This window comes from Camelus dromedarius, chromosome 16 (genome assembly GCF_036321535.1).
Source record: "Camelus dromedarius isolate mCamDro1 chromosome 16, mCamDro1.pat, whole genome shotgun sequence".
NCBI lineage: Eukaryota > Metazoa > Chordata > Mammalia > Artiodactyla > Camelidae > Camelus > Camelus dromedarius.
The window spans coordinates 28502909-28530225 of NC_087451.1; the positions used below are offsets into that span (position 1 = coordinate 28502909).

Sequence of the window (27317 nt, forward strand, 5' to 3'; positions counted from 1 at the left end):
TCAACACCAGCGGGCGCCCTTTAACGGACTTGCAAGTGGATTCTAAAGTTAGTGCGGGACAAACGCATGAGCATTGCAAAATAAAAATTTTTTTAAAGAAAGAATAATGAGAGGGGACTCGGGCTACCAGACATTAAATACGCCATAAATCTACAGTGATTACAGGACAGCGTCAGGGAAGGTGGGACAAACCAACCAACAGGGGAGAACGCCCAGAAGCAGGACCACAGGCAGCGCTGCGAGGAAGGCGGCGCCTCTGACCCAGCGAGGAAAGAACGCACAGGTCAGCAATGACGCCGCGAAGCCCAGGCCACCGCTCGCACAGCCTTCTGAGAGTCCTCACACAGAAGGGCAGGGCAGACTTCCAACTGAACATGGAAGCAGAACAAGAGGTTTTTCAATTTATTTGGTGTAAGAAAGACCTTAAACATACACAACCTAGAAACCTTGAGGGAAGCATGACAACGTGAAAATTATACGTTATGATGAAGACACACACCGCAGACAAGCAACTGAAGACGAAGGTGGGCCCAGCGCGTGTGACAGAGTGACCGGAGTGTGCGCGTGTCTGAGCTTCCGCTGCACATCGACAGACATAAAGCAACAGAGACGCACGGCACACACAGTCCACTCAGAAGACACACGGCGACCTGGGCATGGACGCCCCCTGGGACCACGGAGACGCAGGCTGACGTGAGAGCTGCCCGCCCACCTACTCTCCTCCCCCAGCAGGCTGGAAGCGGGCAGAGAAGATGAACAACAGCCACACTGACCAGGATGCTCAACGGGGCGTCAGCGTATCGTTGGTCGGCGTGCGCACTTAGGAAGCTTTTTTGGAAGACAATTTGAGTGGTGCTTAAAATTTTTAAGTGTACATGCCTTTGACTCCCAGGTGTCCATGCTACAGAAATACCTGCATTTGTGCACAGAAACGTGCGTGCAAGGACGCTCAGCACTGTCTCTGGTAAACCCTGGAGGCTGTTTCAACACCACTGTGGAACAGACCGTCAGTCTAATGCCTATTTTTTCTGCCTCGTCACCAGTGCAGGTGGAGTGGAGCACGGGGCCCAGCTTCCTCTGCATCTCGGTCTGATCTCAAAGCCAGTTCTGGCTGATGGGACATGATCAGAAACGTGTCCAAATTACAAGTGCTGCCCTCATGCTCACCCCTTCCTCCTTTTCTTCATTCTTTTTTTTTTTTTTGCCTTTAATACAGGTGCTCAGGGTGGAACCTAGGACCTCCAGCACGCTAAGCACACACGCTGCCACTGAGCTATTACCCCTGCCCTCCCCCTTCCTCTTCTCCTTCCCTCGAGAATGTGTGACAGAACAGGCCACCTTGGGCCACACCAGGGACAAGCGCAGAGGACAGCAGGGCTGTGTGATGGGAGGGGCCTGGGCCCCACGTCCTGACGAGGCCACGGCAGGCCCCCCGGGGACCAGCACTGCCTGGCGTGGATCCTGCTGTTCCAACACGGAGGGATCAGCGAGCACAGGGGCCACACGGCCGCCCCTGAGGACCGAGGTCAGTCCTACGCATGGACAGGGAGCGACGCAGAGGCTTGTCACATTTTTCAAAACACAAGTCTCAGAACCTCTCACATAACATGACCCCACTTTGTGCGTAAAGCACCCCATCCCCAGCACGTGGACTGCACGGAATGAGGACCTGGCAGGAGTGTGCAGGGTGAACGGTCCTGCGAGCAGGACTGGAGGGCCGCGGGGCTGCTGGGCGCTCCCTCCTGCGGCGGGGGCCAGGGCCCGAATGCAGCGGGGGAACGTCACACCTGCTTCTTCGAAGGCTGCTCCTCTCGGGATCTTTCAGAACAGAAACTGTGTTTTCGTTGAAAGACAAGATGCACACGTCTGTTGGAGGGAGGGAAAGGCGGCCTCCGGGTTCACTGTAACACGCCTGGGTGCTCACTCAGCGTCTCCTGAGGAGCAGGAACGACACACTCTCTGAACAAGTAAAACGCCACGTCCCCAGAGCAGGACCCGAGTGAATCGGGTGGGGGGGCGAGCTCCTCCAGGGGCCCCCTCCCCAGCCACCTCCCACCCTCTGTGGACACACAGCCCCCACTGCTACGGGGGAAGGAAGGGCCGAATGAACCCCTTCACAGGGCAGGGATGCCCCTGCACCGAGAGGAGAAAGGCCTTCAGCATCGGCCTGGGAAATCCCAGCGTCTCTACATGCCGGTGCCACTCAGCGGTCCAGCTGAGGGGGGCACGACCGAATGCGGCCACCACGGCGTCCATGTGACTGTCGGAACCGGCAAGGCCATCATCTCTGCTGCTGTCCAGGCTCAGCCCCACAGGCCCCAGAGGCAGCAGAGCAGCACAAAGGTCACTTTGACACGCCATGTGCTGACTCTTCCTTTCTGAGCCAAAATTTTTTATAGTTCTCTAAAATCAGAAGTTACTGTTTAGATTTCTGGATACAAAATTACTTAACGGTGACTCAGTAAAATAACGAAGCACCATCCATCAGGAAACGCGCTGAGGGATCTTCCTTCCATTCCCGTGACCGCCCACTGCCGTGGAAAGGGCTCGGAGGGGCCCTGAGCCACCTGGTCCCACGGGCGGGCGGGGTCATCCCATCTTTACTGCTCATCCCAGGGCGGCACGGCAAGGAGGCTCTCCGAACGGTCTGCAGCCTCCTGGCTTCAGTTATGAGAGGGGCTGGCCTCCTACACCGCCCACCGGGATGTGCGGTACAGAGAGCGGCAGCAACACAGGTGGGCTGCGTGGTGGCGGTGGCCTCTGGGGAACCTGCTGCGAAGCACATGCCTCCGCGCCAGGGACGCTGGGGACCAGTCACGTGGTGTGGGGCTGCTGGGGGCCAGTCACGTGGTGTGGGCCTGCCAGGGGCCAGTCATGTGGTGTGGGGCTGCCCTGGGCACTGAACCAGGGTTAGGTGAGCAGCAAGCCCGGCCTCAGCCACCACCTGCCAGTGGCCCCTCCTCAGCTGTGACCACCAAAAAGGCCTCCAGTTATCGCCAAAAGCCCTGGAGGAGGAGCCCTCCCTGGAGAGAACCGCTGCCTTTGAGGAGAGGTGACTTCATTGGAAACGTTGTCTGTATCAGCTGCCATTAGCAAAGCCTGGACAGTCCAGCACCCTTGGGGAAGACAGGATCAACTCCACTAAAGCACGCCGAGGAAAACGGCCTTGGAGAACGGGTCCCTGTCAGGACGCGAGCAGGTGGGTCTCATTTCCCAACCCGGAAGGACCCCGGCGCTTGCTGAGCCTCTGGCCAGAATTCCCACCCTGCAGAGGGCGAGGGGCAGCCTGCAGGGTGGCGCCCCAGAGCCGCCGCCAGCCGACGGGCAGAGGTCTCTCCGTCCCCTGGGATGTCCTGGCATCTCCTCGCTGAACCAACCACACAGGCTGGAGAATTCAGAGTCTCCTGTGACCAAAGGCTGCCCGGAACACGGCAGAGCCTTTCAGGCAACGCTGTGGTTCTCCCCCACCAAGAACTGCAGGTACAGAGAATTCCTGGTCAGAGCGTCTCTCTTTTCTCTTGGAAAAATATATTCGAGGCCGTGTTTTCATTTCAAACAAAGAAATAGAAATCGGTTTTAGATAATTCATTAATTACAACCCACTTTACCCGCCAGGTCAAATTAAACATCAAGGAAATAAAAAAGGCACCCACTTCATCAGCCTGCGGGCGGCGGGGGTGGTTCACCGCAGAGCGCCGAGCCCGGGACAGGAGCTCGGGGGGGGGGGGGGGGGGAGGCGCCCTTCTCCAGGGAAAGCAGGCCGCCTCCGGGGAAGCAACTCCCCGTTTTCGGGGCGATGCCAAGTTCAGGGGCTCCCTGACTTACAGTGGTTCAACTCACGCTTCTTCAATTTTACGATGCTGCGAAGCGATACGCAGTCGGGTAGAAGCCGTACTTCGAATTTTGACCTTTTCCCGCTGGCGGCGCGCAGCGCCGCCCTGTCCTGTGGCGCCGGGCCCTGCAGGGAGCGCGGCTCCCGGGCGGCCCGCGACCGCGGCCGGGACGAGCCCCGGGGCCCAGACGGCCGCTCCGCTTTTCACCTCGGCGCCCCGCTCCACCCGCCACGTGCGACGCCCAGCGCGTCGCCCCGAGGCGGCCTCTGCGCCGCACGCGGTGCCGACCGCAGCTCGCGGACGAGTCCGGCGCGTGTGACGCCGGCAGGCTGGGCGAGGATGTTCCGCGGGCTCGCGGCGGCAAACGCGTTTTCAGCTTCTTCCAACTTAGGATGGATTTGTCGGGCACAACCCCATCGTGAGCCGAGGAGGATCTGTACGTCTTCTGCAAGGAGCCCAGCATGAGCCAGAAGCCTTGCCCCCATTAAGGCGGCGCCTTCCGGAGGGCTCCCGGTCAGGCCCCTTCGGGCCGCGCGCTGCGCTCCGCCCTCACGGACAGGTAGCGCGTCCCCGTGGCCCGCGGCTTCCCCGGACCAATCAGGGGTCTGCGCGCGCTCGCCTCCGAGGAGGGCCGGGGAGCAAGCCCGACAGGAGACTCCCCTTCCTTCCGGCCCGAGAGGCCGCGCGCGCGGGGGCGGCTCTCGTGAGCCGAGCGCTGGGGTGCGCGCCGCAAGCAAGGGCCTAGGCCCTCGAAGGAAGGGCTGCTGGCTTTGCTGACGCTTCTGCCTTTCCTTAGTTACAGCTAAACAACCGTTCGCCTCATGAGTGGTTCTAAACAAATGGTACTTTAATAGAATTTATTGGTTTTGGAAAACTGCACGGTACTATCAAATAGACGTTTCTTATTCTGGCTTACCGTACAGCTCATTACTGACGCTGTTGAAAGATGGATCATAAAGGTTTCGGAATGTGCTATTAGCAAAAAGATACATTTGTGACTTCCTAAAAGCAGTATTTGTGCCAGACCACTTCCCCATCTGTTATAATTACTTTATCCATATTGAGGGTGCAGCATGCCAACCCCCAAAGCTGTTAATTTTATTTGTAAACTTGACCTTTCTAGCATGTTGTTTGCTTACGGGAGTTGCAGACCATCAGTAAAAATTCTACTTCTTTGGGGCAAGTGATGGAAAGCTTGGGACTATCTCTTTATAAAAGCTTTAAAGTTCCTTTTTAAATATTGTTTTCTTGATGCTAGTAGACATAAAACCTCAGATCAATCATATCTTACTCGATTTCTCAGATACCCTCTATCGGAAAACCAGATTTACGGCGGAAGAGCTCTCAGACGCGCGTGCGTCGGCGCGGCCTACAGGGCCCGCTGGAACGCTGCTCTCTGAGCCCCTCCCCGGCACAGGCTGCGGCGGCCGTGGGCGGGGCGTCTAGTGACCTGCGTGTCTTATAAATTCCCTGAATGCTGCGGCTGGCGGTCTGGGACCCGTGCCCTGAGGACCCTGGCGCAGGCAGTGCGAGTGCGTGTGCAAACAGGGACGTCCACTTTCCAGTTCTGGTATCACCTGTACTTTGTGTGTGCGTGTGTTATAATTAAAAAAATTTTTTATTGAAATGTAGTTGACTCACAATGTGAGTTTCAGGTATACAGCAAGGTGACTCAGTTATGCATACACATACACGTATTTTCTTCTCAGATTCTTTTCCATTACATGTTACTACAAGAAACTGAACCGAGTTCCCTGCGCTGTACAGTGGGTCCTTGTGGTTTATCTGCCTTATTCACCTGCACTTTCTAGGCATCACAAAGAGCACGTCCCACCCCTCCCACCTAGTTGAACAGTCTACACAGAGCGACCAGGAAACATTCTGCTGATGTTATTTAAATAAAAATATCCAGCCAGCCATCAGTAAACACGTAAGGTTTTAACTATGAATTCAGTGTTTCTTGATTGACAGAAGGCTGTTCAGATTATCCATTTCATTTTGGGCCGCTTTTGGAAAGTTGCATTTTAAAAGGCATTTTCCATCGAATTTAAGTTGTTACCTGCGCTGGTCTGAAACTGCTGACATTCCCGTGACTTCTCACTGTCTGTGGCGCTGTCTCCCCTCTCATCCGAAATGCTGGTGTGTCTCCCCTTCCTTCCTGCCACCCAGCCAAAGGCTTGTCAAAGCTACAGATGTTTTCCAAAACCCCAGTTTCAGCTGTTAACCTCCTTGACTGCCTTCTCCATCCTGCTGACCTGTGCTCTCATCGCTGCTTCATTCTACTTACCTTGAGTTCAGGCTGCGCAGCAAGTTTTCTAGCTTCTTAGGGCAGAAACCCAGGTCTTCACTCAAGCCTTCCTTCCTTTTGCATACGGGCTCAGTAAGGCCACACGCTGTCACGTAAGCGCTGTTTTGCTGTGTCCTTACACTTTGACAAGTCACAGTTTCATTGTGGTTTAGTTTCAATTACTTTTATTTTCCCGTGTGATACTTTTGATACGTGCGTTATTTAATTTCCAAATACTTGAGGATTTTCCAGATATCCTACAAGTTCAGATTCTGTGGTCAGAGAATGCACCCCACACGAGTTCAGTCCTTCAGTCGTTCCTGAGACACACTGGGACCCGGCCCCGGGCCGCTGACGCTGAGCGCCCCACCGCACTGGAGTGCGTCCTGCGGGCGCTGGGGCCGTGCTCCATGACTGAGTCAGCCATGCATGGAATTGCTCTGGTCTCCTGTAACGGTAACTGATTTTTTTTTTTTTTTTTTTTTTTGCTAGAACAAAATGTACTATGTCTGGAGTTTTCTTTGTGAGGAAGTTTTTAACTATCAAGTTTATCTTTAATTTTTAACATCAGTTTTAACCTATCAATTACTGCCCGATGGTTATTCAAACAAGCAACCAGAATTCTAGACGTGTGCCCTTCTCCCCTTGGTCCTGGCAGTCTTGCTTTGTGTGCTCTGAACTCCCCTCTGGCCTCTGCACATTCGGGACAGCCAGCACCTTCTGACCAGCGTGTCACTGCGGAGCGCCCCTCTTCACCTGTGGCAATGCCCCTTGTCTCGAGGACTGTTTCCTGGTTAGTGACGTGGCCCCTGCAGCTCTCCTACAGACGCTATTTCAGACACACCTCTTTACGTTCCACCCTGTCTGCCTCTGTACTTCAAGCGCATCTCCCGTGGACGACACAAAGTTTGATATTGCTTTTTATCCAGTCTGAAATATACTCATGAGAAAACAAAGAAATTAAGCCTGAATATGGGACATTCTAGAGGATAACTGGTCTGGACTCTTCAAAGTCAATGCCCACTATTCAGAGAATGAAAACACAAGTCACAGAATGGGAGGAAGTATTTATAAAACACGTATTTAAAAGTGGGCGCAAGGTATGGAAACCCCACCAAGGAAAATGCACAAACTACAAGTTCATGCTGTACAGCACAGGGAACTATGTTCACTATTTTGTAGTGACCTATACTGAAAAAGAATATGAAAAGGAATCTATGTGTGTACATGTATGACTGAACCATGATGCTGTGCACCAGAAACTGACACAACATTGCAACTGACTGTAACTCAGTAAGTACACACACGTGCACACATACATACAGATGGCAGATAAGCGTTTGCAAAGTGCCCAGCATCAGACGTCATTAAGGGATCATCAACTGTAAAAACCGACGGAGGGACGTGCTGGGCGTGGAGGTCCGCCGAGGGTCCGCCACGCGAGCGGTGTGCTGGCGCTCCAGACGCCCACCTCCTTTCATCCCACCACAACCCTGAAGAGCTCCCGCAGTCAGGACACGGAGATCCAGGAAGGTTTTCGTCTGTCCATGGTCCAAGAGCTGGTAAGTGGCGTGGCTGAAATCTGGAGTTTGGTCCAGCACGTGTGGCAGCCTCGCGGCCAAGGGCTCACCCTGCAGATGGCGCCCTTCTGGGAGGACGCGGTGGGAGGCCAGAGTTCCCACCCTGCAGGACGGGCCCGGGGTGCTGGGAAGGGGTGCGCCTACCCCCCACTTCCACCCCAGGCTTGGACTGAGGGCTGCAGGAGGCCGGCCACGCTGACCTCGGAGAGAGCAGAGTGAGGCCCTGCCCGCAGCCCTGCCTGGTGTCAGCTCTTCGAGACACTGACATCGGTTCATCTTCCAGGAACGTGACTGATTCTCAAGGGAGATTCTAACTAAAGTGAGAAATCTCGTAGTTGTTTAAACTAGAAGGCCCATGTTCCTGAGGCCTTTCCCAGAGAAATGCGAACAACTCCCACCCCACAGAGGGAGGACAAGTCCCACGTGCCAGACCCCGTGACTTCCTCGACAGCCGGGGGGGACAAGTCCCATACACCAAACCCTGTGACTTCCTCGACAGCCATTCCCTCAATATGGTTTCCAAAAGAGACAGCTTGTGTGCTGGCCTATTCACCACCGAAGTCCAAGTGCTCCCCACCTTCCCACCAGGGGGCGGGCCCTTGGCCCTGTGTACTCCTCCCACATTTAAACGTCACTGTCCACAGACCCTGCAGAGGAACTGGGCCTGGGGCTGCCACCAAAACTAACAGATTTTCTGGCAGAAAGAGAAACGGATTCGGTTCACCGGAACCTCTTACGGCACGCCCACCTTGTTGAAGACCCAGATCTCGCCGTTTACGGTGGGCCTGGGCACCCCGTGGCCGTTGTAGTGGAAGAGGACCCGCTCCTCCTTGGCGTTTCGGCGTAGAGACGTGCAAAGCTTCTTCACCTCGTCCACGGTGGGGTCCAGGCTCTGCTTGTACCGGGCCTGGTGCAGGAGGAAAAGCAAGACACTCAGCAGGGATCACGGGGCACCTGGAGTCAAGACTCCACCCTGCACTCCGAGTGCGCCCCTAAGAGCCACGTGGCCCTGGACAGGTGACCCCCGCTTTCTCCAGCTACTTCACAGGGTGGTTGTGAAAATTCACAGACTCAACAGATGTTTACTGAGAGCGACTGACGGTCCCATCAGGTAAATGAGTCACGCCCACCACGCGGTAACACAGTGTAAAAGGCAGCACCACTGCGGTATCGAGAGCACGTCTCAGAAGCACTGGCTCTGTCTGGGAGAACTGTCTGGAACATGGACGAGCAACTCTCCTAAACACAGGAAGGTACGCTGTGCAGAGAAGCAAGGAGAGGAGGTTAGGACGCCGACCCCGGGGGGACGCAGCGGCCGGTTCCCGCTTAGTCACATCGCCCATTCCGCCCCCCCCGCCCCCCCCCCCTGGCCTGGACCCCTGCTGTGAGCAGAGCGTGCACACCGAGTTCACAGGCCCCCGCGGGGACGCAAGCGGCCAGCAGCCTTCATGAGCATGTGCACAGCAGACGGTTAGAGGGCGGACCCATAAGGAGCCCCCACTTCTAGGGCAACAAAGATGATGAAACTCAACAAGAAATGCACCAACAAGGGAACTTTATAAAACTCTCGTGGAAAACACAGAAGGAGGCCTGAACAAGCGGGAGCCACTCCCAGCCTGGGCAGGAGGCACCCACGTTCTGGGGACCGCCGCTCTCCCCAGGTTAACGACGTCCACGCGCTCCCAGTGAACGCAACAAGCTACCTCACGGAGTTCCACGAGCTGCTACCGAAGTCCGCCTGGAAAATAAACACACAGCGCAACACTGGAGAAGGAGGCAGGACGCCTCTAATTAAACGGAGAGGGCCGGGGACCAGAGACCCTCAGGCCAGGGAGCGACTGCACAGAGTCCAGAACAGGCCCAGCACAGCTCCCGGCCCTCCGGAGAGCCTGCTCCCACAGCCGCGGAGGCACGAACGCCGACGCCACCTCACCAGACACTGCGCCAGCTGCAGGACGGCCTGTGTGCGGGGGCGGCCGTGCGGTGAGGCGCGGGGGCTGGGGGGCCCGTGTGGGCATCGGGAGGTTCTCTGCTTCATGCTGACCTCCCTTTGCTCCACTTCAAAGAGCTTTCAACGGTAAACGCCCAGTTAGAAAAGAAGTGAAAAGAGCAGATCCATAACCCCACCGGGTGGGGCGTGAAGTGACGCGTGTAAAAGCCACAGCAGGACGCCAACAAAGACGCCCAAGCTGATGAGTCAGTAAAAAGCAACGTACTCATGTTGATTAAAAACATGGGCACAGTTACCAGAAAAACAGCTAAGAGTTTACCTCTAGGTGGGGAGTACGTGCTGATTTTTAAAAAATAATGTATATGTTTGTTACTTTGATAAACTTCTAAAACTATATTAAAAAACCCAAATTAAAAAAAGAAAAAAACCACACAACCCAGAGCCATGATGTCACTTAAAGGAAACCGTTAAGAAGGAGAACCATGAGCCATGGGGAAGCTGCGCCTGGCGGGGCCCCGTGCACAGGGATGCTCGGAGCATCGGCCGGAGTCATGGATGGAGGAGCAGCTCGGGCGCCCAGATGGAAGGCAGGCAGGGGCGGAGGACGGCAGGGCAGCGGGCAGGCACCGGCCAAAGGCCCTGAGCTGCGCCCCCCGGCATCGGGAGCCCCCCACCTCGTGGCCCCCAAAGTGGCACTCCTGATCCTCAGCTGCAGGGACACTGTGCTGCACGCATTCCCCCAGGCCGCAGGCGGGAGGCCGGGTGGCGAGGGCTCACTTGGCGCCCACACCCCGCTGCGTGCCCCTCCGGGACAGGCGACAGTGCTCCCTGCTCCGTCTGCGCCCCAGGCTTTACAGCGACCCCGTCCAGCTTCCCTCAGGCCCGCGCTCCTACGCGCAGACCCCGTGGAACTAGGTCCGTGAAGTCCCCACTTCGAGGTGGCCCAGGCACCGTCCCCCGAGATCGGCCCCACACAGGAGCGTTGTGCTCCCAAACCGTACTCTGGTTCGCGAGGCCCCGCCGCTCAGAGACATCAGTCAAGGCAGGGACGCGCTATCTCTGACCTCGGCTCCATCAAGGTCTTCCCCCATGAGGGGCAAAAACGATCTGGCCTCATTTTCTCACCCACTGCACAGAAAGGACACACTAATGGACCAGCATGAAAGGCACTGCGGATATTAATAATATGCCTCCTGGGGTTTACGGGAATTAATTAATATTTTTAAGGGCTTTGAAATGAGAAGCACTAAGTTAAATGTCACCACACCACGTTAAGGTTTTGTTTCAAGACTGGAATGCCTGGGACAACAGCTTCCCAGCGGGGGGAGCAGCGGGGGTGCAGGAAGTGTCTCATCGTTTGGGGGACTTGTGACAATTTCAGCTGAGCCTACGAAACGACAAAGCGAACCTCTAAGATACTGCAGACTGTGCGAAGCAATGCTACTCTAAGTCCCAATCTCAAGATGTAATAAAACACAAGTGTGGGGATTCCAGGGAAGGGCAGAGGAGAGAACCATGGAAGGAAGGGGCGCAGACAGACTGGCCCTCGGCTCTACGAGGGGAGAGGGCCCATCATCACATCACCTTCTCGTGGTGGTCTCCCGCCCCAGAGCGACACCTGCTAGTAACTCCACATGCTCTGCAGGCCCACGCAGGGCTGCTGCAGTCAGGCTGCAGCCCCCGTGGATGCGGCCCCCTCGCGCAAGGACCGATGCCAGGGGCTGGATGGCGTGGCCGCAGGAGGGGCTCCACTCCGTGGCTGAGCTGGCCCTCCGTGGTCCGGTGAAGCCACATGGGCGCTGTGGCCGTGCTTGCAGCAGGTTGGAGACAGCACTGGAGGAGGAGCAGGGCCTCTGCTCGGTGGGTCTCCTCCCGACAGAACCCTGTAACAAGGAAACCCGGGGCAGCGGCCACAGCCCCGCCTGTGCTTCTCCTGGGTTTCAGACGCAGATTACTGCGTGCCACCTGACTAGGACCTCACGAGTAACACTGTTTCCATCCTTCCATCCTTCTACGGCTGTGAGTAACACGTGAAGTTCAGATTCAAGAAACAGAAACGCCTGAGAGATTTTCTCAGAACTGTCCAGGAGGAACAAACATGATGTTAGAATTTGGGCCAGTTCTGCCTCTGGTCTGGGGTCCTGCAAACATTTCACCCCATCCTTCTCCTTCCCAAGTAGGAAGCAAGGACTTGCGGGGAAATGCTAGACAGAGGAAGGTCGGTCTGCTCAAAGGATACCCGTCTTTGGTGGTGGTCCCACATGAGAAGGATCCAGGGCCCTGGCGGCTCAGGGGCTTTCTGCCGACATCCCTAAAAGCCACTTCTTGCCGCTATAACCCTTTCCATACCCACTATCACTACCAAGCCGCTGCCATCACCACCACCATCTAACATTGTCATCACCACATCATCATCACCACCATCCTTGTCATCGTCACCACCATCACCACCATCCTTGTCATCGTCACCATCACCGCCATCCTTGTCATCGTCACCATCCTTGTCATCGTCACCATCACACCATCACCACCATCCTTGTCATCATCATCCTTGTCATTGTCACCATCATCACCATCATCCTTGTCATCGTTACCACCTTGTCATCGTCACCACCATCCTTGTCATCATCACCACCATCCTTGTCATCACCATCATCACCACATCACCACCACTGCCATCACCACCATCACCACCATCGTCTATTTCTCAGATTACTACAACCTCCCAGCTGATCTGCCAGCATCGTTTTGCTCTACCCAAATCCATTCTCCAAAAGTCAATGTCTCACTTGCTGAAAACCTTCTGACGGCTTCCCACTGACCTTGCAAACTTTTCACAATGGCCCGTAAGTCCCTGCGAGATCTCCATCCTTGACTCTAAGCCTCTGTGAGTCTTACAAGAAAGGATCTTCCCAGCCTGTTGCCCTGTTATGTCCTCACCTACCTTCTAGCCCTCGCCAGGCCCTCTTGCCGCTCCTCCTCCGCCCCCGACACCAGGTCTTGTCCGGATACTTTCTCTGCCATCTTCAAGTATCAGGTTGAACGTCACTCCCCGGGAACCCGCTCTCAGACGCCCCCTCCAGGAGCTGGGCTGGCTCCCCCGCTTTTATGCCAGCGCTCCCAAGCGCCTCCAGATGCCCCAGCACAGCATCTGTGACCCACGACGGCACCTGCTTGTTACTCACCTGTCTTCCCTGCCTCCCCTCCCTCCTGCCCTGACTAGGCGCGTGAAGGTGAGGTCACGGGGTCCCTGCTTCCCCGGCACCCTGCGGGGAGCGCGATGCCCGACCCAGAGCGGGTGCTCACTGAACACTCGTGCACAAACGAATAAACAAACACTTCCTACCAGGGGCTGCAAAGCCCAACGAGCTTTTCACAAAAAAAAAAAAAAAAAAAAAAAAAAAGCTGTTATATCTGAGATTTCAAGCTTCTATTTTTACTTATTTTGAGACTTGCTGAAGTTCCGCTCCCCGGGATGGAGCAGGGCGGTGAAGGGTGAAGCCAGCGTCTGGCTGCAGCGCCCAGGTCCCCGCAGGCAGTCTGCTGCTCAGCATGATCTCGGGACCGACGCCGGAGGAAACGCCCAGAGGGTCCGGCCCGAGCAGCGGAGGGAGATGCACTGACGCTATCCCTCATGGCCTCTCCTCGGCGGCCAGGTGACCTCCCGAGAGCAGAGTCCCTGTCAGACCCGAGGCAGTGGGAGCACAACCGCCCGCAGGGCAGAGACGCGGCTTCACCTGGGCACCGGCAGAGGCGTGCCCCCCAGGCCCACCGCTGCGTGAGAGGGCAGCCCCAAGACAAGGGGCCCAGAAGCAACGGCGTGTCCGCCAGGTGCCTGGCCGCAGACCGGGGGCCTTTCCCCTCGAAAACGTTGAGAGAAGAGGGAAAGTGACAGGTTAAGTGTTGGCGGGAGGCCTGGCATGTGTGTGATGTGCTCTCTCCTCCCCTGGCCGGAGGCCCAGCGAGGGGAGCGGCGGCCACACTGCCTCCCTCACGGGGCGGGGGCACACTGACAGCCCCCTGGAAGGATAACGTCATTAAATGATCTGCTCTGGTCTGGAACCTTCTGAACCTGTTCTGACTGTCATTATGGTGCTTAGACTGAGCCCACGGGAGGCGCGGGGTCTTCACGGCCGAACCCAGGGATCTCTGGAAGGCCAGTCCCCACCCCGCCTTCACTTCCCTCCCCCCGCGTCCCCTCCTCCCCACTCCCAGGTCTCTTGCCTCCTCCCCGCCCGCCCATCCTCCCCGTCCAACCTCAGATGCGGCTGTGACTCAGCCTCCCTTCTCTTCTCCCACCACATACGTGCTCCTCCCGGTGGCACCCCCGAGAACAAATCCACGGCTGGATCCCTCGCCGTGCACCACGCACGCCACCCTCTGGGCTCCTCCCTTAGTCACCGGCATCAGCCTGTGCTGAGTCCCTCCCATTCGTCCAGGACTTGCTCAGAGGACCTGGGACACGTCCTTCACACGTCGCTGTGCCACCTCTGCCTTCATCAGGGGTCACACACACTGCAGCTGTCCCCAGGCCTCCAGACCACCCTCCCCAGGTCTCTCCGTCCCATCACAGCTTTCCCTCTCAGTGGGGTGCCACTGCCCCGACAGCACCGCCACGCCTGGGCAGGACCAGCCCTTTGGCCCTCAGCCTCCGCGTCCCGTCTGGGGGTCCCGACCGAGCCGTGCCTTCCACGCGGACCTCAGAGCTAGTCAGCTACCAGGAAGGACGCGGGCACAGGGCTGTGCAAGACACGTTCACTGTCCTGCCCACTCGCATGCTTTATTTCTGTTTAGATGTGCTCACGATCTCACAGTACGACGCTACCTCGTGTAATCTTTTTCCTGCTGTTATCATTGTAAGACTGTTAGAGCGATGTAGTAGTCTTAATTAAATCTCTTAATTAAAAAACAAAGAAACAAAAGAACAACGACCACTCATCTTGTAAGTTGAAATGAAACACAGGGGTCCTGAAGTGCAAACAAGCGTTCGGTCTGCAAACCTCCCCGAGAGCCCCGTGGCTTGAGGGCTCGGGGTGGCTCTGAGAGTCCCGCCCGGGGAACAGCTGCAGTTTTCATCTAAAATGCAAACAGATCCCTCACAAACTCATCACCAAAACGTGGGTCTCGAACAATAAAACCCATCTCGCCAAGAGAAGGCCACTCAGAGCCCCTTGGGGAGCGGAGCCGGCCCCGCCCCGCCGCCCGCCCCCGGGCCTCGCCCTCCCTTCTGCGCTCTGGTCCTGCACCCGCGCAGCCCGAGTCTGGTCACTCGGCGCGGGCAGAACCCAGTGCACCTGCTCTGCAGAAATAAGAGGAGACCTTTAGAAGAAGCCTAGAAGCTCAGAAGTCACAGATCACTCCCCATATGCTGCTGGAACTGCAGGCGACACACAAGGCATCACATTAGGTCTCATTCAAAACGACCTCTTAGGAGGACCCGGCTCTGAGGGTGGCTGGCAGACAAGGGACGTTCCCCCGCGCGGTCGTCACTGCGGGAAAGGACTCCCGGCGCGCGGCCGGCAGAGGTCTGGCCTGGCACGCACGTTTGCTTCAGCAGCCCAAGCCCCTCCTACTGCAGGCAGTGAATCATTTCTAAAACCTATGCTCTGTCCTCTAAGAACCCCTCCCCGTGAGCCACAGGCTGCGAGGTTCCGGCTCAAACTGTCCCAGCACCCGCTCTGCCTGCCTCACCGGGTAGCCTGGTGCTGGACACCAACATTTGCACGGATCCCGCCGCCCACGCCCACCAAGACCCACCCAGGGCAGCGGTGTCTCATGGGAGGCTCTGGCTGGGCCACGGCCAGTGACTGGCCCACCTCACTGCGGCCCGCCCCACGAGCACGTTCTGGTCCGTTTCCGGGGCTGACAGTAATGCCGCCGCTGTCAACGCCGCGTCCCACCTGCAAGAGAGACAGGCTGCAAGCAAGCCAAGTTTCAGTGAGGCCTCCAGGGAGATGTGGCGTCCTCCTGGACCCCCTCCCCTCCCCTGCATCCATCCAGGTGACCGCTCTGCGCTGGCTCCTTCCCCCGGGGTGCAGTCTCCCCTGTGCTAACCTTTCCCCTCTCGATACTGGAGGTGAGCTGCCCAGGAGCGAGTCAGGGGTGCCCGCCGCTGAGCCCTGCCCCTCACAAGGGTTGGGGTCCCGAGATGGAGGGCCTGGCTTCACCCCATCAGTGATTCATCAGCTGTTCGAGCTGGGAAAGCTCACGAACCAAACCTAACCTCAATCCTCAATCCCTACAAAACAGCTAAAATACTCCTGCCTGCTGCGCAGGTGTGGGGACCACAGGAGAAGGCGTGAGTCACGAGACTGAGGGGAGGCGAGGACAGAGATCGGAACTCACACTGCACGTACCGGCCACTGTCCCAACCACCAGGTAAAGCAGGATTGCCTTACAGGTAGGGGGCTGAGGCACAGAGAGGTTCAGTAACTACTACCAGGTCACACAGCAGGTGTGTAGCAGGGCTCACGTCGAAGCCAGACAGCCTGAGGACATTCATGGAGATCTGAGACTGACAGTGAGCTTCCTTGAGTTGTCACAGACCAGAGGCGATCAGGAAGCAGGACAGAAGAGGCGTCCCTGCGTGCTGGCCCTGACTGGCTCCCGCATGGTCTCTGGGCTCTGACACCCCACTAACAGGAAGCCTTTCCCCTCAAGAAGGGTTGAAGCCCAGCCCGACCCCAAACGCCTGCCTTGACTGAGCAGCAAAGCCAAGAACCGCCTGGGGGACCCGGCCTAAACCACTCACCGTGACTGATTTTTCCAAACAATTCCATGTCAGCACTGAAAAACCCCACTGCCCCCTTCCGTGAAAGCTGGACGGCCTCCAAGCAAGGTCAGTAAACATTCGTATTTACTAAGCTTCCCGCGGGCAGAGAAGGAGCACTCAGAGCCAGTGAGGTGTGTGCAGCAGACGGAGTGGCGCGGGACCGGGGCCTGGGCACAAGGATCAGAGCGCCTGCTGGACGCAGGGACAGGGCACTCCAGTCTGCACCAGGCTCTGTGCCTCTGCAGAGGGCTTCCAGAAACAGCCCGCAAATGTTACCTTTGCCAGTAGCAGAGTGAACACGGGAATAAAGCAGCCCCCAGTGGCGGGAGGAGGCCGCACGTGGGGTCGGAAACGGGCATTTGTTAAACAGCTGCCCAACCGGGCCTGCAGAGCACCTGCTAGGTGCCCACCGCCGTGAACCAAGCCCGCACCACGCAGAGAGACGGGCACCCGAGCGACTCCCGAGGACGCGCTCACTGCCTCCTGCCTCCTGAGTCCTCCCGAGTCAGGCCCCCGATGGCGCCGCCCCAGGGCCCACCCCAGCAGGGGAGCCGGTCTGCCCGAGTCCACCTCCACCTGGTCCACGGCTGTAAACTCCAACCTCCAACTGCCACAGCTGCATTCTCACTGACCTGTCTATTTACTGTTCAGAGAAACCTCAGTCGATTTCTCTTAGTGCTGAAGATGACCCTCTCGGTGCAGGCTGAGCCGAGGAGCAGCAGGAGCCTCAGGGGCACCCGTGGTGAGCTGCAGGCGCCGGGGCCTCCACACCCGGCGGGGAAGGAGTCTCCTGCCTGGGCTGGTGCTCGTCAGCCCCACGGGAGGTTTTCTGGAACACCAGTCTGGACACTTCCACAGCCCCGGGGCAGAATGCCCTGGCCTGCTTCCCCAGCCAGCAGCGCAGCCTGACTGGCGCCCCCTGCGGAGGGAGAGTGGCCCTACCGACGGACGCCTGCGGGGAGGAAGTGGTGGACGCCAGCACCGAGGGCGGGGCCCCCGCACAAGGGCAAAGTCACGCCTGATGCCTCCAACACGCACCGTCCCATGAAGGGCAGTCTCACGTGGAATCAGTGCCTCTTCCCATGCATGTTACTCAGTAACAGTACTTCCGTCCTCCCCTCTTACTCTGTGGGAGAGGCAGGAGGGAGCCAGGGGGCTGGCTCCGTGCTCACAGTCCAAACACAGAAGCCATGTCAGGTGGGTGGGGTCTGAATCCACTTCTGAATTAAGGGCTCCTGTGGTCTCCGCAGATGGGTCTAGAATCCCCCCCAGCGGACATGAGAAACGCTCTTCTCATCAGGGAGAAATTCTGCACACCCGCTGCCTCCCCAGCGGCACATTCAGTGAGGTCTGCAGACAGGCTGGGTTCACACAGCGTGTGGGGTGGGATGGGGTGGGGGGTCTACTGGCACCTGAGGAGTAAATGCCAGGGGAGCTGCCAACATCCCACAACTATCCTCACAGACGTAGGGACATTACTGTTACAAAGATAAAGTATGTGGCCCAAAGTGTCAGTAGTGCTGGGTTTGAGAAAACCTGCTTTAGAGGAAAAAATGAAATTCTGATTCTAATGAGGACACACAGATTCTAATCAAGTGAAAAAAAGCAAAGTGGAGAAAAACGTGTATTACTACCACTTATCCAAGGAAGAGGACAACAAATGTGCGTGTGGGTGTGACTGCACACGTACACACGTGTGTGTCTGCTGGAATGTTTACACGCCACGCGCAGAAGGAAGGGGGCGGGAGCAGAAGCCACACTTCTTTGAATATACGTTGTTTTGTTTATCAGACTTTGCATCCATGAAAGATTTTACATAACTAAAAGCAAAATTTAAAAAATGTTTAAAGCAGTTCCTTATAAGCCGTGAGTAAAATGAGACAAATGAAGGTACCCGTGCGTCCAGGGGCGCAGGGCCAGGGCAGAAGAGCTCTCCGTGCGGCTCTGCCCTGGCAGCAGGAAGAGCTGCATACCCCCGGGCACAGCTCCCAGCAGCGGTATGCGCGGTGCTGGCACGGCCTTCAGTGCAGAGCGTAAGCTGGGGTAGAAGCGACGCTCGCGCTGGTGTCCACCAAGAGTCTGGATGTTTGGGGTGGGAGAGGCCACACAGCTAAGACCCAGGGGATGAACAAAACCCTGCAGTCCTAGGGCTGCAGTTAAGAGCTCGTAACACACTCTACCGTCAAAACACAGAGGGAGCGCGAGAATGAGCATGAGCAGTGAGCACCCCAGGCTCGGGTTAAGCTCTCTAAACACCAGTTCCCACCACAGGAAAGCAGAGCTCCTTGGAAAGCGGCTGATCCCGGGCCTGGAGCAGAGGAGGTACCGCAGGAGTGAGAACTCCCTGACCTGTCGTTCTGGACAGGGAACGAGTGACCGAGGCCACCACACCTGTGTCGAGAAGACCCGGGAGCCACCGGAGGAGGCTCCCTCTGCCGAAGACAAGACGACACGAGCATCAACGATCAACAAGTGCAACCAGCTTTCACGCCCCCTGCTGGTTGCCCTCGGGGAAGCCCACTCGCGGCTGTGAAAGGGGGAAGGGAACCCCAGTGCTCACACTGGCTTTCCGACGTGAACTGTGCTCCAGGCAACCCCAGTAACCGATGAGGGAGCTCCGCTCCACAGACACACCAGCTAGCAGACGACGAGGAGAAACAGTCACGGTGCCTTCGACAGCCTCTAACGCGCGGGGCCGGGAAGCGATCGAGGACCGCAAACTTCACAGACAGAAGGCGCCGTCACCATGCACACCAGCATCCACAGTTTGTGCCGAACACCCCTCCACTGGGCAAGCCTGGCCCAGACTGGGGGCGGGGGCAGGGGTAGGGGGCTGGCAAAACCCAGACCTCAAGGAACTCTTCAGGGCGTGAGCTGCTTTCCTCAACCAGTAAACTGCAGGAAGAGACAGACACAGGACGGCCGGAGCAGGACGGGGGTGCGGGCGGCGTTATGTTAATTCTGTGGGTTAACAGGGTTAGACCCGCCAACCACAATGTAGTCGCCTTGCTTATGTCCTGATTCAAATACACTCTGTGTGAGTGTGGTTTTTAAAGTCCTAATTACCTCTGAGACACACTGAAACGTTTGCAGATGAGACTACATGATGTCTGGGATCTGCTTCACAATAAGCCGGGGGGCTGGGGGGAGAGGGGGGCACAGCTGAAGGAGGACCGGGGACAGGCGGATCGCTGCTGAAGACGGGCAATGGGAAGAGGTCGGCACTTTCCATAATAAAAAGTCTTAAAACTAATAAATGAATAAGCCACAAAAACAAACAGAGACAAACATGTGAAAAGCATTTCAAAGTGTTCCCTTGATTAAAGAGAACTTTCTTAGAATTATTCTTACACATAACTTAATGGTAAACTCAAAATTGGTTGTTTTTTGGTGAAAATTTGCTTACATGAAGCATGTTGGCCAGACATTTAAAGAAGGTGCCCAGACAGGTGAAAAACCTAAATGTGCTGTTAGCACATAAGACACACGTACCAATAATCTGAAAGAGTAACACGTCTGGGAAGGAACGTTTCATAGATGTAGCTCAGATACTGCTCTGTCTCAGAAAACCCTCTCAAGCTTTATACACAACAAGAAGGCACAATAACGGTGGAAGGTTCATCCAGCCGCCTCTGATTCAGTGCAGACTCCCACCACCAGTTGCCATGGGTGCGTCACATTCCACAGCTGCCTGAGGAGAGCCAGGAGCTGCGTGTGCGGCGGGTCCCTCTCCCTGGGTAACCTCTGGAGCTGACAGGACACTCGGCCACATCATCCCCTCCGTCTGCATCAGAAAAGCACGCACAGTCCCGCCCCAGAGGCCAGACTTGGGCGAGGAGGCCAAAGCCCCGTCCTGCGCATCAGAGGCCGGAAGGACCCAGGGGAGACCAGATGTGGGGGCACAGTGACCGGGGCCCCCACGCAAGGCCAGCGCCCTCCCGGCCGCGCAGACCAGGTTTCTGTGAGTAAACACCGTCGTGCAAAGCTTCTCTAGGAGTGGCTGCTGCGGGGAACACAGATGCGGCTGGCCAGTCTCTGCTGTTTGGGGTGAGGAGTGTACCGACCGGCCCGTGAAGGTGTCCTGCTCGCCTCAAAGGGCTGCACGGAAACTAAGGCCGCAAACATGAGATCATCAGACAGATGTTAAGAAACACCTGAAGCAACATTTTCAGGCAGTCGTGTCCTTGCTAGCACCTAACTATCTGCAGTCCCTCAGAGCCGTGTGGGCTGGCTGCCGGCCCGCACCCCAGGCCGCCCAGGGCCAGCGCCAGCCCACGAGGGCCTCTGTGTGGACCAGGCAGCCGCTCCCCAGCCGGGCTGCAGCCCTTGGCTGGCGAGAGGCCACAGTCTCTGCAGAGGTACATCTGTCCCAGGAGCAGGGACAGAGGGACAAGGGGCACGGCGGGGAGCAGCGCGGGCTGCCTTCACGCCCTTCACCCTCCAGCAGAGCTCGCCTGCCCCACCAGAGAGGCTGTCGGGGAGGAGGCCATTTTCCTCTGCCTTCCAGGCCCTTCTGCCGGCCATGGACAGATTCGCAGGAGAAAGGCAAACCGAAGTTTGATAACACACGTACACGGGGAGACCCAGGAAGGCTGAGTAACTGGCCAAGACGGTTGAAGCCCTCACCCTGAACGGTACCTTCAGCACACATCGGTCCTCCGACGTCGGGCCCTGACTCCCTAAGTCCCTGCACCCCCACAGCACGGACACTGACTCCACGCCCGTGCGGCCACGCAGCGTGGAGCGGGTGCGGGCGAGCGAACAGTGCTCCTACACGTACGTCAGCAAAGCCCTAAGACGTCGATGATGTTCCGTAAAATTAAGACTCTCAAATACAAGACAGAACTAAAAACTAACGAAGAATGAAGACGTAGCAAACCTGACCTGACCTAGACTACCCGTCTGCTCCATCAAGCAGCACTCACTGGGCCCCGACGGCTGCCAGGCGGAGGGCGAGCCCTGCTGGCAGGACGCAGGTGGGGCCGCGGGAAGGGTGTGGTGTCCCCCCCAGCCTGGACCGAGGCCGCCAGCTGCCGTGGACGTGGGGGCACCGGACACGGTGCAAACCCCAGTTCCGAGCTTCAGAATTCGCTGTTAACCTCCTTCATTTTACATTTTAAAACTTAAACGCTGCACTGAGGCTATCACTTCATTCCAGTGAAGGAATGTTCAGAACACGAGGCAGCCGGAACTAGCCCACACACGCCTCGCACGCAGCCCCGAGGCCGCGCGGCGTCCAGTCCGCACACCCCTCCCCCGCGCAGAGAAGCGCGGCCGCAGGGACGCGCAGGGGGGCGGGGCGGAGGGCCCGGAGCCCCACCCACACAGGCCCCGCCCCGCCCCCCCCGCGCGAAGGAGCGGGAGCTGGCGTCCGCGCTCACGAGGCACGGCCTGCTCCCCGAGCTCCGTGACTTTCACCCTCGCAGCCTCCGCTGCAAAGGTTCCCATTAAGACAAGTCACAGGTGAGATTTAAAATAAATCACATTTAAGGGTCCGAAGTAGACGGGCTCAGACCCCTCCTGCCGGGCGGGGGCTCCCCACTCAGCCCCACAGCCACCCTGCAGAAGCGCGCCGGCCGGGGACACGCGTCTCCCGGACAGACACTCCTTCCCGCCTTCCCGGGAGCCGCGCTTTCCGGGACACAGACTCACTGCAGAGAAATCGCGACTGTGCAGACGGCTCGGGGGGAAGACGGAGCAGAGCTCTTCTCTCCATTTCCCGCAGCAAAAGGGCCACTCGCAGGAGGGGAGAGCCGCACGGGACGGGGAGGGACGAGCCACCTCCCAGACGCCGCTCCCGGGCCGAGTCTGCGGCCGTCCAGGGCTGGCCTGGAGTCCGACCACGCTCTCAGAGGCACACCCCCCCCGTCCTTCATCTCGAGGCACGGAACCTCGGAAACCAGCAGCCCCGGGCGGCCCGGGGGCCCTGGCAGAGCCGGGAGGCTGCCCCTCCCACGACGCCCCGGCAGGGTCCTGCCCACGCCCTCCCTCCCCAAGGGCAACCATCCCGGTACCTGGGAAGTTCTTCCCGGAGAGGATGAGCGTGCTCCCCGTGGGGGCCGCCTGCCCTGTCCCCCAGGTGACTCTGTGACTGTCCCACCCTCACCGCTGGAAGGGATTCGGCAGTCAGAGGCGGCTGGGAACTTACAGGCTACCCGGGAAGTTCTAAATTATGGAAATAAGGCAAAGCCTGGGAGAAAAACGGGCAAAAGGATTGAACAGATAATTCACAGCTAAAGGTAAGGAGGTGGCCCGTAAATACACAAAAGTGCTCAGCCTCACTTAGAATGGAAACGAGGGGACGGCGCTCACCCGGCAGGCTGCACACAAGAGCGGGCGTCAGGCAGCACCACGGGGCCCTCCGCCATTGGCATTCCACACGCCGCTGGCGGGGACGTAAAACGGTGCGCGATCCGCAGGTGGGGGATCTGACAGTGACCCCCAACCCACGTACGCACTACGTTTGACCCAGTGATACTACAAATTTACCATAAAGAGAACACCCTTAATTGTACAAAAAACGTCTCAGCGAGGTGACTCCAGGCAGTGTTGTACGCAGCCACAAAATACAGTCGCAGGGGCGTCTGCAGGCGACTGAACAGTAGCAGAACATCCAGAACATCCTGAGTGTGACACAGCCCTAAACACAACGAGGACAGCTCCTGGAACCCGATACGGGTGACGCCCAAGATTCACCAGGAAGGAGAAGCAAGCATGTAATATAACACCTTCTGTGTGAACGAGAACAGGAAAGAGGGAAATAAACATGTCTCTTATTTTAAGAAAGAAACACAAGAAAGATAAAGCTGAAACAAATGAGACTCGTCACCGGCAGGAGGGAGGTGGGAGCCACACTGCTCTGAGGCTGACTCCTCACACGGTGAGACTCGGGGGTGATGCTCACGCCTCCCCGGTTCCTGCAGGACCGACCCCCCAAGTCAGCGCACGGAGGTGACGGGAGCCACGAGCAGTGACACCCCAGAGCCTGGACCCCAGTTTCCAAATACCAGCTGCCGGGGAAAAGAACTGGCTCCTGGGGACACGGCCCCCTCCATGGCTCACCAGGGGAGGCGAAGGTGGGTCGGTCCATCTCGCTGTGGCAGGAAGCCACCGAAGGGAAGCGTTGTTTTAAAAAGTGGGGAGGGCATAGCTCAGTGGAAGAGTGTGTGCTCAGCAAGCATGAGGCCCTGGGTTCAATCCCCAGTGTCTCCACCAAATAATACATAAACCTGAATACCTGCCCCCCCCCAAAAAATAACTTTTTTCTAAAGTGAGCTTGAAGGGGTCACCAGCAGCCAAATCTGGAACCAGAGTTTCAAAATAAATACTGACAGTAGAAGACTATTCCCAGAAAAAATAAGAACTTTCTTTAACTTGATGATGACAGAAAAGAGTGAATAATTGAAAAAGTAAGTGGGGATGAAATTTCTCTCTTGTAGTAGAACACCAACTCCCAGACGCAGAAGGAAAAATGGAGTCAGAAAATCAGAAACAGGCAAAGGGGCAAAGGGTGCAAACTCCCAGCTATAAAACACATAAGCCGTGGGGATGTTTAAAAACAAAGAAAAGGAAAGGAAAGAAAACCAGCACGTGGCAACCGTCACGGGAACAGCCGATTCAGGGAGAGTCATCGATGGACACAAAACAACAAGAAATGGGAATGTCACACAGTCTCCAAGTGTCCCCACAAATTATCGCCTACAAAGGGGAAAATGGTCACTAGGCTAAGTGACCGAGGAGCCACGAGGGGGCCGGGCGCAGGCGGACGGGAAGGGCCGCCGGGGGGCAGGGGTGGAGGGAGAGCCACGCACGCGCGGCAAGTGGGTCTGGGACGGTTCCCGGCTTCTCGCCCGACGCCCAGTGAGAAGCACGTGCTCAGGCCGCGCCCCTCTGTGCTGACACCGTGGGCCAAAGCCAGCTGGCCTGCCCAGGGCCACCTGCCCGGAAGTGCCTCCTCCTTCACTGAGGGAGGAGGGTGACTCCCCCGGGGACCGGCTAAAGACAGGGAGAGGGAGGCACTCTGGTCCACGCTAAGAACACAGAGGCTCCACCTCCGTTTTCTTCCAGAGGTCACAAAGGGGCCAGACGTTACCAACCTGGCGGTGCGAAGGGTGGTAGTAAAGCCGAGCTTTCCCCGCAACAGTCAGGCTAGTTAACCGCGCCCGTGCCCGGGGACAGCATTTCCCCACACCCCGCGTGGGCTCGTTTCCCAGGCTTCTGAAACAAACCACCAGAAGCCGGTGGCTCAGAACAGAGACCTGCCCTCTCACAGCCACGGAGGACAGGAGTCCAAAGCCACGGCGACGGCAGAACCGCGCTCCCTGGCGCTCCCTGCCGGCCCTGGGCGTCCGGATGGCGGCCATGTCGCCCGCGTGCCTGCTCCACCCGCGCGTGGCCTCTGAGTCGGCCTCGCTGCCTCTCTGCCCGCCTCTTTCCAGATGCACGCAGGGCCGCCCGGTGAGCCGGGATGCTCCTCTCCTCGTAAGACCTTAACTTAATCACGTCTTTGGCCAGAGGAAGTGTCGTTTACCGCGTTGCTGCAGGAGGCGGTGTTCACCGGTCCTGAGGGCGCGGACGTGGGTAAGCCTCTCTGGGGACCACAGGTCAGCCTACCACACACTCTGGGACTCTGTCACTCCTGATGCAGGCAGGCCCGTACCACTGACTGATACTTAACGTGCTGCCGTGGTAAGAGACAGCAGGTGTGTCTGCAGGGACATAATGAATAATCAGAAAAAGCAGAGGCACTTCTTGTGAAGTGAGACAGAGAAACGCCCTGGGAGACGGCAGTCGCTGCAATAAAGGAAACTGCCCCCCAGATGGAGCCGTAAAGCCACTGCCCGGAGGTGAGGAAGTGGGGGCGCAGTGGCACAGGCTGCGGAAAAGCCTGGAGGCTCCCAGCCACCCTGATGACGCACCGCCGGCCCAGGGGACGCGCTCTGTTGAGGGGTCTTGCCCCGGTTCTGGAATCCCAGCCCAGTGCTCGCTCCCCCCCTTCGTGCATTTCTTTAAGGGTGTGTATCTTGAGTCAGAAAATGTGAACGGGCGACGGTCTGCTGTCAGGCCTTGTGCAAAACACAACTACAGGCAGACATCAGTCCTACTCTCCCCTCTTTTTTCTTATTTTGAAACGATTTCAGACACTCAGGAGCACTGACAACTGGCACAGAATTCCCGCCAGCCGTCACCCGGGACCCCCTAAGGTCGACATCTTACTTAAGGACAGTGCAGGCCGAGACCGACATCTGCGCTGGTCTAGCAGTATTAGCGCATCATGGACCCCACCTGAACTCCTCCGCCAGCACGGCAGCCCCTTCCCGTCAGGAACCAGGGCCGGATCCGCAAACACTCCTCAGTCCCCTCTAACCTGTGACGGGCCTGGCCTTGGACCTTCATGAACCTCACCGTTTTGAAGAACACCGGGCAGCCTTTTGTAGCACCTCCCTCGTTTGGGCTCCTCTGATGTTGAATCTTCAACATGACACAGTTCTGCCCAGAAAACCACAGGAGTGGCGTGCGGCCCCTAGGTGCACAAGCAGGTGAGCCAACGTCTGGTTACTGGTGGTGATAACTCTGCACACCCGGTAAGTAAAGTCTGCCAAGCTTCTATGCTGGAAAGTTGCTGTATTTTCCTTTTGTAATTAATAAGTAGCTTCTGGGAAGAGATTTCAAGACGAGTCAACTGTATCTGAACACTCCTTCCAAGACTAGTTCTAGCCTCTGTCAATGACTCCTGCCTGGAACAGACGAGGTTGCTGGGAATGACCCTGTGACCATGTGTTTTTGCATTTTGGAGGTGAATCTCCAGGGTTGATCCCCGAAGTGGAGCCCTGGGCCAGGAGGTGAGTGCCTGTGTAGCTGTGCTCAGAACTGCCCGCCCTGGCAGAGCGAGATGCCTCCTGTTCTCCCATCAGCAAGGGAGCAGGGCACCTGTCCTGCCAACACAACGTGTTGTCATCCTTCTAAACTGTCCTCCTTGTTTTTCTACATTGTTTTGGAGGAAAGATTTGGAGACAGGCATTTAAGACACAGCCACTGTCATCAGCTACGGGGCAGTCTCCACTGCTTCTTTTCTTGAAGCCTAGAGACCAGTGAGCAATACTGATACCAACACTGACATCAAGATGGTGCTGCTGATGGTGGTGATGGTGGTGGGGGTGGTGATGGTGGTGATGGTGGTGGTGGTGGTGGTGGAGATGGTGGTGGTGGTGATGGTGGTGACAGTGGTGGTGATGGTGCTGATGGTGGTGACGGTGGTGGTGATGGTGCTGATGGTGCTGATGGTGGTGGTGATGGTGGTGGTAGTGATGATGGTGGTGGTGACAGTGGTGACTGGTGGTGGTGGTGGTGGTGATGGTGTATCTTACAGAGTAGATGTAAAACCCTGCAGGAGAACAAAGGAGTGGGCATCTTCCCCAGGGTTTGTTTTGTAATTATTTTTTAAGGTACTAAGGATTAAGGATTCAGGGAAGGCTTCCAATGAAAATGACATCAAAGATGAGACCTGAAGCAAGAACAGAGTCCAGGTGGCAGCACAGAAAACTGTTCCACACGAGGGGAAAGGTCAAGTGCACGAGACGCTGAAGGTCGGCTGGAGTCTGGCGTGGGGGTGCGAGGGCTGCGGCAGCAGTGAGAGCAGGGACCAGATCAAAGCGACTTTTTAGTCCAGTTGAAGAGTTTTAGATTCTGTCCTGAGGCCAACAAAAAGGCATTAAAATGCTTTACGCAGGCCAAAATCCCTCTGAAATGATACCTAGAACGTCCCCAGAGTGGAGAACAAGTGCCAAGCTCAGGAAGTACGGCACAGTTTTAGGGCTGCACTTTCTTTATTACACTTCAAAAACAGAGGAAAGTTACGACGGTTTCAAATGCGCAGCATTTCTAAGCGTTTCTA

General features: G+C 57.1%; 1 protein-coding gene across 6 annotated transcripts in view; it reads right to left on the reverse strand.

Annotated features, from left to right (window-relative positions):
- Positions 1 to 27317, reverse strand: part of RPTOR (regulatory associated protein of MTOR complex 1) — a 235351-nt gene that overhangs the window by 125663 nt on the left and 82371 nt on the right. For 4 of the 6 annotated variants that reach the window (XM_031469283.2, XM_064495402.1, XM_064495406.1 and 1 more), the window contains one exon: positions 8449 to 8607. In XM_031469283.2, coding sequence (XP_031325143.2) covers positions 8449 to 8607 — 159 coding nt within the window. Of the gene's footprint in view, positions 1 to 8448; positions 8608 to 8786; positions 9055 to 17055; positions 17345 to 27317 lie in introns of those variants that run through there. The other 2 variants (XM_064495405.1, XM_064495404.1) reach the window with 2 other exon arrangements.